The sequence below is a fragment of the Serinus canaria genome, chromosome 1 (genome assembly GCF_022539315.1).
Source record: "Serinus canaria isolate serCan28SL12 chromosome 1, serCan2020, whole genome shotgun sequence".
In the NCBI taxonomy this organism is placed as follows: Eukaryota; Metazoa; Chordata; class Aves; order Passeriformes; family Fringillidae; genus Serinus; species Serinus canaria.
This window is the reverse complement of record NC_066313.1, coordinates 38,733,127-38,747,906: the sequence shown is the minus strand read 5'-3', so window position 1 is coordinate 38,747,906 and position 14,780 is coordinate 38,733,127. Positions and strand designations below refer to the sequence as shown.

Genomic DNA, 14,780 nt, shown 5'->3' with positions numbered 1-14,780 from the left:
CTGTACCATTTCCACAAGGATTATTTCTCCACCAGGAACATAAATAGGTTTATTCCCCCCACCCCCCAGGGAACTCAGCTACCACAGAAATGCTTTCATCCCTTCAATGATGTTAGCCTTTCAAACATGGTGGCAGCATGCAGACAGTGTAGCAGGACTTGCTGAAACACTTAAGATGCTTAGGGACTGCTTGGGACAGCTACTTGAGGGGAGCTAAAATCCAGCCAGGAACTAACTGCTGAATAGCTGATCTGATTGCATCCCAGTGGAATCCCAGCTGGGATTACAAGGCAGCTTTTCATTTACTTGTGTGGGTAAATCATCTGCCCTGACTGGTGCAGAGCATGCACAGGCAGAAAAATGAGAGATTGGGTGTATGGGCTGTCCTGGACACTCTGCTGTGAGCCCCTCTCCCAGTCCATGGCTCACCATTCCAGTCCTTCCTGGGCTGCTCTGGCAAGTCATGACTGCATCTCTATGGCATGCTGACAAGGGAATAATCTAAAAAAAAAAAAAAAAATACCAGACAAAAAGCTTAGGAGAAACAAAGGGGCTGTTTTCCACCTGAATTGGATTCCTAGATCTTTCCACTGTAAAGCAAGAGGCCTGAGATGAGGGATGGAAATTTTGGCACTTTGTCACTGAAACCATGCCTAACTGCACACATAGATACAGAAAAGCAAACCTCTTGCCCAAAGCCCACAGAGCATGTATCATTTAATATTTCTGGGTACTGGACTGTTTCCTTAATCATGTTCTCTGTAAGCAAACATGAGTGAAGATTGGGAGTTGTTTAGGTGTGTGGCCAAATCATTATGTTCTAAAAATTCATGCAATATTCTCAGTTAGTAAAACAATGCTGCTTTGGAACAGACTCCTTTTGTCAAGAGATGATCCTGCCATTTGTTTTTACTGTTTAGTCAAGGTTATCATTGTTTCTCTTTTCTACTTTATAACCAGCTCTCTAAATCCCATTATGAGCCTGCCACAGATAAATTAGACCATGATTTATGCAAAAATTGAAAAGAAGTGACTTGCAGAAGTCTCTCAGGAAGATTAGAGTTTCTGTCATGAACCTTCTCTTTCTTAATGTCCTGGGCATTTTCTTTCTTCACTACTTTTTGATCATTAAATTTCCCCTTGGGAATCTGTGGGAGAGTTGGAAGCATGAATTCAAGTGTTTATATTCCCAAGATTTTTAAATGAGGTTTTTTCTTTTAAGGGCAAATGATGCTGAAAGTCAGAGTTTGAGGAGCCTTAAGCAAAAAAAAACCTTTAGGCCACTGATGATTTGTCATATTCTACCTGTGTGGTGAACAAACAGGCAGCCATTTATAACAACAACAGAGAAAATAATCATGGTTAAAATCAAAATTAATTAACTTTTTGCTCAAATATTAGCAGATATTCAAGACACAGACAGAAGACCAAATATCTTGCATTCTCAGCAACTTAAAATGACTGATCTTTTCAGCTTTTACTTTTAATTAGAGCTAGGGACTATAGGGGATCCTTACAGTTCAGTAACTGAATCAAAATAAGGGAAATGCAGTTTCATGGAAATACTTAAAAGCAAAATTTAGAGTCCCACCCTGTAGGATTGGTGAGTCCCACCAATCCTACAGGGTGGGACTCACCTTCTCAAGTATTAGTGTCTAGATTGTAGGTTCCTGAACCGGTCCAAAACACCCATATGTGGCTGATAGATATTAAAGAGTAATTTTGTAAGCTGCCAAAGCAGCTGGGTGACAGTGGGGTTACTGTAGGGAGCTGTGTCTCTATTGTCACACAAATAAATCCTGCTTGAATTGAAAATTGGTAAGAAGTGGTGGAGCACTTCTTCATATATGAAGCCTACGTGTGAAGAAGAGAACGTATTTCTAAAATGTAAACTTCAATGCACTGTTACCTAAACTTATAATTCTGATTTGAATCAAGACTTATTTCCCCAAAAAGAGTCAGCGAGTGCCTACACAGCTGTATATGAAGTACTGTATATAAAGAACTGTATTAAGGACAAATAATAAAGCATATTTTCTTGAATATCATTCCTGGGAAGAAAGACAGTTCAGAGAAGTCATGTGGAATCTCATAGATAATAATTTACTTGGATACCAAAAGATAATTTTTTGGGTATTCTGTGGGAAATGTTATTTGTTAAACTAATTAAAACTTTTGAATAGTCATTTTCTTTGGATATTTAACTGGGGGCACAGAGTAAAATCTTCATAATGCTTAACAAATTGCCCCTGTTGTTGTATTAACCCTAGAGATATTTCATTACTATGAGGAAATAAAGGGTGTTATGAAAAACTGGAATGGTGGTAGGCTGAACTACTCCGCTGTCTGTGTGGATGATAACACAAGTGCAAGAAAGCTTGTGCCAAGAACAAGTTGAGCCTGCTGCAATTCAGAGACCAACAGACAAACCCAAAAATGTGATTCAGAATAATTTTCCATCCATTTTACATATACAACTTCTTTTCTTTCACAGTCTATATTTTCAGTTCAAACAAATGATACCAACCACAGTTATATAGACCTAAAATTCTTTTGGAATGCTGCTACCATAATTATGAAGAAAACATATAATATATATCTATGCCACATGTTCATATTCAAAAGCATAACAGAACATGTACAAACCAAAGCACTTTACAAAACTGAATACAGATTTTGCCTACAAACTCAATCTTTTTTCTTGCTGCTGCTCTGAAACACCCTTATTTTCCTTTTTGATTTTTCCATCATAATTAAGCTTAAAAGCTATTAAAATAGGAACTTAGAATGGAAACACTGACAGATCCTTAAATACAGAAGAATGAAGAGGAAAAATTGTAATAAGAACCTGTCAAAACTGAAAATGAAGGAGTTTGAGAGACCAGAAGACTGTAAAAACATGTCTATTTCTAAGGTTTTGAATGATGATATTTTTAGATTTAAGTGCTCTATGTGCTTCCACTAATTACTTAGGAAAGTGGGACAGATGAAATATCTAGGCATACAGCACAGATACTTCTGTAGTTCAAAGATTTCAGTATTGACTTGAAGGTAGGTAAAAAGCAATAGCATCAGATTTCCCTGTGTCTTCGTATAATATTCATATTTGGAATTTGTATAAGATCTTTTTCTTTTCCCTGACTTCTTTTACAGCTGCTGAATGTTAGGGAAACATAACTGAAAGAAAGCAAAATAAAGCAAGCTTAGTTCAAGGCAGAACTTCAGCAGCCTCAATTCATTCCCTCATGTATTGTTACATGCAGCTTGAACACTTTGTCCCCTCCAGTGGTTTTATTCTAAATTTAGTACCTATAGATGATGCTTCTCACCTAAGGAGCTCTGTTTAGTGTTCTCCTGTTCTTCACAGGTCAACGTATTTCTTGCAATTTTGTACCCACAGAAGACAAAGTTTTCTGATAAATAATTCTCCATATTTTTAATGTTTAGAAACTCCACACATATCCATATATCTCTAGTTTCCTTATCTGCTAATTTTATTTGTAATAAAGGAATAACTGTCAGAGCACTTATATTACTATCGAGTACTTTGCTGTTCAATACACAGCTTCTTCAGGCCTCATCATGGCTGCAAATCCATCCCATCTACCTCAGGGAAGGCACACAGTAGATGAAGAATATGGCAAGCAGAGAGTAACTTTCAACATGGCAATACACTCTGGGAAGGTTTTGTATGGGGAAGAGACATCTCCATTTTATGAGTTTTGGTGTCCAGGCAGGTTTGGCACTACACTGAATGGAGAATTTCTTGTGTCAGGGAAGAAGCATTGATAGAAGCTCATGATATGGCCATATTTATTACAGATCAGAGCTTCCCAGCTGTTAAAGGCACCGATGGACTGATGCACACACACTCTGAAGGGATGGAGCCAGCAGACGTAGTTAGATGCTTCTCAGTGGTGCCCCGTGACAGGACAGAGACAATGGGCACTGACTGAAACACATGAAATTCCATGAAAACATCAATTCCATTTAAATATAAAACAATTCTTTTTTGTTTGCATTTTTTGGTTTAATGTTTTGTTTTACTTTAGGGGTGCTTAACTCTCATAGGAACAAATTTCCCAGATAGGCTGCAGTGCTTCCCTCCTTGGAGTTACTCAAAACTTGACTAGACATGATCTTAAGCAATCTGCTCTCACTGACACTGCTCTGATCCTGGGAGTGGACCAGGTGCTATTCAGAGCTCCATGCCACTCACTGCTGCTCTGTAATTCTTTTCTATATCATTCAGAAAAAAAGAAAAGAGTTTTTGCCCACTTGCAATCAATAAAATTACCATTGTGATTGTGTATTGCAAGGATAGAGATGTTGAAGTTTGTGTCCTGGTGAAACCCTGTCTATTACTTTCAAAATATCTGAATTTCCCTCTTCTGCTTAACATACCAAGTTTTCTTATCTTATGTAAGAACTCCTTCAAACAGAAGTAGAACAAAGGAAGCTAATGGCACCACAGAAAAAGTGACAGATTTGAAGTGGCAGGTGGAGTTTTGCTACCATTTATTTTCCCTACAGAAAGGCTTAGTGTATTTAGGTCTTCAGCAAAAATTCATCTGGGACATAGGTGGATCAATATGAACAATTACACAGTGGCCACAGAGACTGGCACTGCTCTGCTCTTGGTGATCTGTGGTGAGTCTGACCTTCAGAGACTGTTAATGTTTTTCTGCTTCTTCTGTGAGGTGAAGGAGAAAGCTTAGACTGTGCCACGGTGTCATATGGAAAGTAAAAAATCCATGAACACTGAACTACTAATGAATACATAGGTATTAGGTCATCCCTATATTTTTATAACTTTTTTTAGATAAAATATTAATCTGCACGCAAATTATGGTGTAAAACAAACAAAGCATTATAATTTGAGAAGCTTCAAAAGGAAAAGAACAAAGGCAAAATAAAGCAGCACAGAATTGGGACTAGAAAAGTCCTGCTCCTTCAGTTACTGATTTGTTGGTTAAGCTGTGCTTTCTTCCTCAGAGACACATTTTTAAGTTAAACTGGGCTTTTTAAAATTATTATTATTTTTATTACTTGGTAGTCTTAATAAAGAAGAAAAAATAGGGACTAAAGAGAACATTTTCACTCCTAGAGTGTTTTCAAATTATTTTATTTTAATGATAATTAATGTATATGTAATGGAAATAATGAGCTAGAATAAAAATTTAATATAAGTTTAATGAGGAGAATATTTTAGTTGTATGAGAAAGCACAAAAAGAGATGAAGAAGGACTTATAAGACTTTTCAACACTTTTGACTCCTCAGGAGTATCTATTTAAACATCAACAGTAATCACCATTACAAGGCAATCTAGAAAAGAAAAGAAGGATTTTTTAAGAAAGTGAAGAAAAATATTACAGCTCAGGTAGTAATGGCTCACAAAAATTTATGCAGTTGTAAATCATTCTAAAATACCTGATACCTGAACACAGGAACTGCAAAAAATTTTAGAAAATGATTGTCCCGAATTTATTCGTTAACTTTGTTACTAGAACTCATGTTTTATATTGCTGCAACTAACACCGAATTCTGGCCTGTTCTAGGGTACATTATAACATTTACTGTCAAGAAAACATCACTTTTGTTGCCTTTTTTTAAAATTTGATACGTAACTTAAAAAAAGTTTAATTATGAACAGGCTTCTGGATGGCTTTGTTGTCTAAATGGGCTGGGTCTTGGTCTTGTTTAGAAGCTGATGCTAAAATAATAAGTGATGGTTTGATTACACTTTAGGAAGTATCTCAATAAAATATTTCAAAAAAGTATATTTTGGTCACTGAACTCTTGCCCAAGAGTCTAATTCCTCCTTTTTAGGTTCTAAAGCAAAGTTCCAACCAAACTGTTTACTAAAAATCATAGCAAAAACTTTTTTTTTCAGACTTTGGTACCAAAATAATCCCCTTTCCTATAAAACCAGAACTGCTTATGAACAAAAAAATTCCAAAGTTCTTTACAAATTTTTGTAGAGGAAAATATTGTTCAAGTCATTAACCAGAGCACACATTATCATAGCCTCCCATAAATGAGACACAATCATCTACCAGCCTGAGACAAGTTGTTAGGAAAGATAGCTATGAATTTTAACTACTGTGAGATGACAAATGAAAATATGCAACTTAAATATGTTCCGTATAAACACCACTGCTATTGGTGTTGTGCTCAGCTGTATTTTAATTCCAAAATAGAAACATAACAATTCCCTTCCTTTAACTGCTGGGTGAAACTGCAGATGAAATTATCTTTGATTGAATGCATTAATGACTCACTGAGATAATGATATATAAAAGAGACTTAAATTCTGTTCAAATGCTGATCATTAAATGTCTTGTATCAGTAAGCTTCACAGACTATGCCTTGATCTTTGGACATTCTAGTCTTCTGCATAAAAGATCTCTAATATCATATGTTTTATTTAATTTCTTTTTCATCAGTTCTACATCTTTATCTCTGGTTAATAGAATGAATTGCAAACGCTTCAGAAAGTTCATTAAATAACTATCTTTTTATCTGAACAATTTCATTAGATTTAATATATTTTGAGATTGTAAAATTTGGAGCCACGTTTTTTATCAGCAAATAACTGATATATAATAACTGACGTAACTGAATATCCTAATTCTTTTGGACCTATCTCATAGACTTGCCATTCATTTGGAACTCAGTTGAAAAACCCTGTTACAATATGCAGATGCTTTCCAAGAGGAATCAAATTACCTGGATGCTCAAAATGATTTCTGGGGACCAAGCCTATCCTGGCTATACTATGAATTCAAAGGACTTGACCTGGATAATTTGTTCGAAGGTAAAAGAGACCAAGAAATGAAGCCAATGAAGGCATTCCACAGTTATGTTCCCAAGTGCATGGCTTTCCAAGGAATCTGAAACATTTGAGGCTTTTAGACTGCATTAAATTCCAGGAGGAATTTAAGGTCTGACTGCATTGAGGACTATACCCAGCCATGAGTCCCACAGGAACAATCAGCCTTCTCTTCAGTTACCTATGGAAATGTTGCTAGAGGTATTTCTGTCAACCAGCTTTTGTTGTATAAAAAACCCCTAAGAGGCAACAGAGTTTGGAAGACATGGAATAGGCAATAGCAGATCCACTGTTCAAGTGAAATTTTTTCTTTGCTGTGGAGGGGAAGGTCTCTCTTTTATTGATGTTGCTAAAAGGATCAGATTCCTTTGCTGGGCTCAAAGACTTCACAAAACTTAAATGCAATGTACGCTTGATACCCACACTTTAGAAGAGAAAAAAAAACTGTGACAGAAAAGAAAATATATCATGCTGTTCTATTCTTGTAATTCCTTATTACTTAACCGGAATGTTGCTATTTTTAAAATGAATGGTTTTTTTATCTCTAAGGACTTGATAGTCCATGACAACTCATCAGATGATGGTTCCTAATTTTTTTTTTTTTGGTAGGATTTTTATCAACAGACTATGAAGAAAGCCCATTTTCAAAGTATGCAGATATGTTTACAATGTCAGCTTATTCTTTTTTAAAATGTTTAAGACAGGTCCTTCCTTCTCAGAGTGCCCAAAGCATGGAAACATGTTGTTATTATATTGGAAAAGTTCTAATGTCATTATATTGCAGAGGTTCCACATTGCTAGAGTTTTGGACCTCCTTGATGTTTCTCGTAGGCAGCTCCATTGGTTTACACTTCCTTTCACAAATTACAGTAGACTTCTCACCTTCTCTTAAAGAGACTCTATTATTTTTGTTTAAAGTGTATTGTATAGAGACAGAACTAAATTCCCTTGAAATTGAAATTCCTTTCATGCCTACCCCTCTATAAAGTAGATGCAGGGAAACTGCTGTAAATAACACAAGATAATCCTTGAACAGCTGACTAAAAATTAAGTTGAATGCAACCCTCTTCTTTCAAATATCTGAAATAGCTCAGCTTTTCATTTTGCATGTTTCATCATTTCTTATTCCAGCCCCTGTCTAAACAAGCAAGTATCAAAAACTACATATACCAAAATGAAACTTCAGATCTATTGTCATAAAATTTTAACTTCAGAGATTGGCTATGATTGGACAGATATAAAGTAATTACTAAAGTGCTTTACTGGTTTTGGATTAAAACGTGATTTACATGTGGTTATCAGTGAAACCACAGTGAGTTTTGTGGAGATGAGAGCAAAAGGTCATGTAGTGAAAAATATCAACTGTGTAGGTAGAGCATGAAGACATAAGTGCCACAATATTTGATATTTTCAGCTCCTTTGTAATATAAATCTGTCATATTGTCAATACAAATGATACAACTCACTGCTGTTAGTAAAATGTTTTATATAATGCTGTTTTGCTCTCTCCCCCTCAACAAAAAAAATTCATTATGCTACAAGAACTTTCCCATTTTTCCTTCTCAGAACAAAACAAATGTCATGAGATGAGAATACAGCACACTTGAACAAAATAGCTCTGGCAGCTAACGAGGAGTGATGCACTCTACTGCTTCTGTCAGTGTTGTAAAAATTTAACAAAAGGGGGGCTTGATTTTATCTTTCTGATTATACTACACAACTCATTCTAAATTACTTCATTCAAATACCACATTACCAGAAAGAGGAAAAGATTGCTCTTTGTACTTAAAGACCATGTGCAGAGTAGCAAAACTATTCTAGTGTACAGATAAGCAATCTTGTAAAGTGCAATTACATCTGGCATTTAACCTGCAGTGCTTAAACTACTTTTACCATACAAAGCTGGACAGAAGTTATTTAATCAAGCATAATCTGTTAAACAGATGTCCTGCTGAATACAGAAATTACCAGTATAATTAAACCCTATAATGGAATTATATTTTCCTTCTCTGAAACACTTTAAAGCTATTCTTACATAGACTTCCATTGTGATCAAGTTGTAAATCTGCCTTATTAAAATTATTTCAAATGAATAAGCACATTTTATGTCTTCCTGAATAGTTCAGCCTTTATGCTTTTAATACTTTCATACACTAAATTTGTACTACCTCTACAGAATAATTGAAAAATTTTTGAAATTAATAACAGAAAATAGAGAAAAAACCCCACAAACAACATCTTTTCATCTCTCTGCATCTCTGAACAATGTTAAGATTTTTCATTTCAATACTGCAAAAACTATAAAGTCACTACTGTCAAACAAAGCAGCTTGACAAAATAATTATGTCATACCCAGGCTAATGTTCAGCATGTTCTTGTCACTTGCTGCATTTTCATATCACATCACAGAATCCAACATGCAAACACAATTTTAGTTTACTGAACAGACTTCTGACCTCTTATTCTCCCTTAATACTTTGTCGCCTTTCTTCCAAGTGATAGTTGGCTTTGGAGAGGCGTCTGGCTTGCACTCAATGACAACTTCTTGGCCTTTGGTCACAATTATTGTTTTCTTCATTTGATTGAGTGGGAAAGTGGGAGCTGAAGCTGTTAAAAAAGAAGTGAGTTAACTCTATAGAGAACAATCAGAGCCTTCTGTTTCATTGTGTTCTAAGAGAAGATCAGAAAACCAGTTTTTGTTTTGGGAATAGAATCTCAGTTTCTCTCTTTGAAATTGTTATGTCAAAGTCGAAATTTAACAAAACATTTGAAATCAGCAGCCAGGATTACATGGTAGGTTTATAACTTAATCCAGCTACAGATTCATGAGAAATCTTTCACATCAGCAGATTAGAGTAAAGCTACTCTTAAAATCAAAAAACTTTAGAAATTAAATCATGCAAATATTTCATGCTACACTTTTCCCTTTTTTTTTTAATCGTGACCTTATTAGAGGTTAATAGTTCAAAATGAAAAAAATAATTAATTTCATTCCACAACAATCCAAAATGCACTCTCAAGTTCTGCTTACAAAAAATATTACTGTTACAGAAATTTTATTGCTTTGACTTCTTGTATTTGTCTGTATACTGGGAATTTCAATATGAGAACTTCTAAATAGAAGATGTTTAACCGTGCCTTGTTAGTATTTCACTTGTTAAGTTAAGAAGTCCCATTGTTTACAAACAAAAGCTAAGCTAACAAATGCATTGAAAATGACATTAATTTCTGTAATTACACACCAAGAAAGAGCATTATTTCTCAAGTGTTTGACTGTGTTTTTCTTGAACTACTTTTGTGAAGTCAAAGGCCCATATCTCAGCTGTACATCACCTCAGGTACGTCTCAGCCATGCTGGGATGTTATACTTCATTGCCTCAAAAGTGTAGGATTTTCCTACCATTATTTGGTTAATCCTCATACCAGAGATATTTATATAGACAATTTATTCTGTTCTTTTCCCTTTGGAAAGGTAGCGAATTAAACACAACTGCTTCTTTAATATAATATTATGGTTTAAATTTAACGAGGGCTACAATCTTACAAGTGAGAAGATGAAAATCTGTTTTTACTGCAGCAATATGCAGAGTCTATTTCTGATATTACAAAACATCAAAGAAAGTCTACAAGTACCTGACATACTAGAAATACCTATTTTATAACCCATACAAAAAACAGAGCCAAAGAAAGTTGTAGCTATAGGTTTGCTGAAAGAACTACAAATGAATAAAAAAAAGTGATGAAAAGAGAAGAATCATTGGCCTTGGATTTTTACTTTATGGCTATAAAGAAATGATTTTATAACTTAACAGTGAAATTCTAGGAATTTCTAAGTTGGCCAGCTAAGAAATTCTAGGAAATTCTAGGAAGCCAGCTAGGAAATAGCTGAAATGTACTAGAAAGGTTATTTACCAAAAGAGCCAAATATTACCTGAAACACAGCATATTTCTGCAATTATAGCTTTGTTACTCATTTGACTAGGAGTTTATAGGAATGATTCTGATGTGCAGTTCCAATCTGTGATATGGCCATTAAATGACTTCAGTGGACAACTTTCTTCCTGCTACATCCTACCCTAGTAAAGCTGATTTTACAAGTCTGTCTCGCTTAACCTTCTGGAAGGAAACTTATCACTATTGTTCCATTGCAGGTTATTACAGTTGCTTTAAGGAAAATTAGAGTTTTAAAAAGTTCTTCAAGTTTTTTCTTCATTAACTGCCTGCTTCAGCTTTTGGACAATGACATTTTTATTGTATTTCCAGGTAACACTATGCAGTGTATCTGCTTTTCTGTGGAGAATATTCCCCCAAGTATATAATTTATATTATTCAATTAGTTTTGGTGATTTCAGAAGAAGTTTTTTGAAATTAAGATCATGCACCTTTGAATTACCTTTCAATTACCTTAATTGCCTTTGAATAATGACCAAAGTAGAAATAATAAGTTATTTTTAGCAGAGATTAAAATACATTTGCTTCCTCTAAATTTCATGTCCTGCACATATTTTTGAGGGAGTGAAAAATATTTTTCCATTTACTTGAACTGAAATAGCTTTATATGAGAAATATTCACAAAATGCTATGGAGTCAGTTATGTATGAATGACAATTTTTGGTTAACAGACAGCCCAATTCTCTCTGAGGCAACAAAGGACTCACCCACACATAACAAACAAGAATAAAAAGAAACCACTTTTATCTGCTCTGCTGTTTGGACTGGCAGAAGCTGTTTCTTGTCACACCAGTCTAAGAAAAGAATGAATTCTCATAAGGGGAGAAAGGAACAGCTTATTCTTTTCCAAATACTCACCTAAAATCTTCAGCTCAGCACTGGCATAAATCGTACCATACTTATTTTCTGCTAAGCACTGATACATTCCAGCATCTGAGACATTCACATTTTGGATCATCAGAACACCATTAATCATCTCAATCCTGCTCTGTAAGAGAATTTAAAAAAAAATTAAAAATTATTCTATAAAAGCAAAAAGGCACTGGAAAATTGCTGTGTTATTAGCTTAAGGTGAAGCAACAGAAAAGGACCTAAAATAAAACTGAGTACAAGTTTCCTTGGGCTTACCTTTATCTTGTTATACAAGAAAATACAAGAATAAAAATTCAAATAAATATTTGAGAGTAAATATTTTCAGATAAAATCACTAAATTCAAAGCTTCTTTTTTTTCTGTTTGTTTGTTTGTTTGCTGTTCCCCTTACATAATTTTTAAAAGCAGCTCATCCTGGGAACTTTAAGGAGGCAAGAAATCATTTGTCATTGTAATATGTCTGATGATCTTCAAATACATAGCAAATTTCTGGTCTCAGTCATGGTGCTATTTTCATAAAAGGAGATATATGAAAGATTGCTTGCATAAGTAAGAATTAAAGGGTCCAATTACTTTCATCATTAGTAAAAATTCTCATTTGAAAGGCCCGCTAGCAGAAAATAATTACCACAACGAAAGAGAAGGGACATCAATAACTGTCTATGGAAGGGAGTATTTAATGGAGCTATAATATGAATAATTTCAACTACTATAAAAAACCTCTAAGTTTCATTTTAACAGTTGTTGTAAGTTAAAATTGATAAGGCATAAATTGTTTGGGAATGCAGAGGAAACTGTGATAAAAAATTCACTTTGTTGTAAGCCCTCACCCAGCTCAAAGCAAAATTCAATTTGAAATTTCAGAGCCTGGAGAAACTAATGGTTTGGAAAATCAGAGAACCAAAAAGTAGAGATATTTAAATAGCTTCAATTTCAGCACTAATAGCTCCATATAAAAAGGCAGAAATGAATAGAGTAACCTTATTTTCAATGCCTCACAACTTCAAAATTAAACTGTTTTTATGTTTCCTTTCTGGTTGTTTGCATAATTGGTTGATGTTCCCAGATAGATAGAATGGACATTTGCTGGAAAGGAAGACATTACATCTTTTATATTCATAAATCCATTCTGTCAGCTCATTTGCAGATATAGACATATTCTCCCAGAATCAAACAGCTAGCATTACTTTAACCTGGAAAAAGAGATTAAGTAAATTTACAAAACTTATCCTTACTCCAAATAATTTGAGACTGTAAAATTAAAAGGAATTAGGCAAAAATACCTCACATGATGCAGGATGATTCTTTGATGATGCAGTGAGAGAAACAAAAAAGAGTGAAACAAAAGACAGACCATGCCATCAGTGGTCTTTTAAAAGAAAAAGTAATTTCATTTATGCCTAATTCTAAAATATATAAGGTGATTGTAGTAAAACACTTTACATTCTAGGAGTCTTACATGAACCATGTGGTCTTCATTATGAGTTTTGCTCTCTTTGCAGAGAACAGATTGAGTTGAAAATGTAATGGTCATCATACTTTTTGTGTTAACCAAACAGTAATTTCTGAAGAACTTTTCAGTAATTTCTTTAACTGACTTTATCTGAATGAAAGGAGAAGCATCCAGCATCGAGGGGACTCCTTGTCTAGTGTACCTGTGGCCAGAGAGGAACTCCATTTTTCAGCCAGCGATAAGTGGGCCTTGGCTTTCCAGTGGCTTTGCATTCCCATCGGAGCTGCTCTCCACTGTCCAGTTGGGTATCGTTGAGCTTCTCCACCCAGTGTGGGTAGGCTGCAAGGAGAAATTGCCATGCTAGACTCAAATATTATAAAGTGGTAAGTCTCTAGCTGATGTGCAAAGACCTAATCAATTGAAAAGCTTAAATTAATGCTCTTTACAAGACAAAAAAAACAACAAACTGATCAAGATAGACAGTAATAAAATTAACAAACTCCAGACTTTAAAGGAAGTGCTGTAATGGTACCAGGCAGTAACATAACCAACAGTAGAAACCTGCCTGGTTTAATAAAGTCCAATGGACTAATTTGTAGTACTATATATTATTGGGTTCATTATTCCTGAATTTAAGACAAATGTTTGGTAGTCACAACAGAACATTTATTGATTCACAAGACTTAAGATATTTAAATTGTGGTAAGGAGGTTAATTGCCATAGGCTGTGTTTCATGTAGTTTTCCAGTTTACAAGGAAATCACTATTTATTTAGCTAGGAGTGATTGGGAATTTGGTAAGGTATTTGCATATATTTTTGTTAAAGTGTCCTAAGTTTAATTCATGTTTCAAGGGAGAAAATGCTTTTAACATATTTAAGCACAAAACACATGAGATTTCTGTCATCCAACAGGAGCATAAATTACACAGTAAATCAATCTTAAAACAGTCTTTTTTAAAAGGCAGACACTTGATAGCTGTATATGTGATCACTGGTACCTAACTTTCATGAAATAATCCATCAAAAAACAAGGAATATGTTTTTCAGAGAAGTAGAATTTAAATGTGGCAGTCAATCAGATAACTATTTGTAGGATCTTATAATTTGGAAAACATAATATGACTCAGTGAGAAACTGAGCATTGATATACAGAAATAAAAATGTATGCTTAAAAGCCAGATTTTGGGTTTCATACTGTAGCCATAACACTTTGTATAACACAGAGGGTGATAAATGACAATAATTAACTTAAGGATATCAAATGCTGGTTTGGGATTTTTTTTGCTTGTTTTGTTGTTGTTGATTTTCCAAATCATAAAAAAATATAGCTAAAAGGCTTAGCTAAATGGATGTAAAATTCATGCATGGTATGAACAGAAATCCAGATCTGTCATAACAAAGTCTTTGCTTCAAATGACAGATAATTGATAATGTACTTAAACATGTGGAATTGAGTTTAAAAATAAATCTTTGAATCTAGCTGGCATTTGACTGGTCATCAGTCAAAGGCATGAGAAGATATGAAAAGGCATGACAGGTGACTAACTGCTTCTAGCTTACATCCTGTGCATGGACGATAAAGAAAGTGAACGAGGTGTCTGTCATTCCTAAGCAGGGAATTGTCTGCTTCAGAGTCCCAGACCAGACATTTGTCAGAAGTTGGAAACATT

The 14,780-nt window shown here is 34.6% G+C and overlaps 1 protein-coding gene across 1 annotated transcript in view; it reads right to left on the bottom strand.

The window, feature by feature from the left end:
• The window catches only part of CNTN5 (contactin 5), a 315,435-nt gene that overhangs the window by 109,377 nt on the left and 191,278 nt on the right, over positions 1–14,780 (bottom strand). Inside the window, exons 9-11 of the mRNA XM_030234928.2 lie at positions 13,312–13,448; positions 11,643–11,772; positions 9,290–9,440 (exon numbers count right to left, since the gene is read on the bottom strand). Of these exons, the coding sequence (XP_030090788.1) occupies positions 9,290–9,440; positions 11,643–11,772; positions 13,312–13,448 (418 nt within the window). The remainder of the gene's footprint in view (positions 1–9,289; positions 9,441–11,642; positions 11,773–13,311; positions 13,449–14,780) is intronic.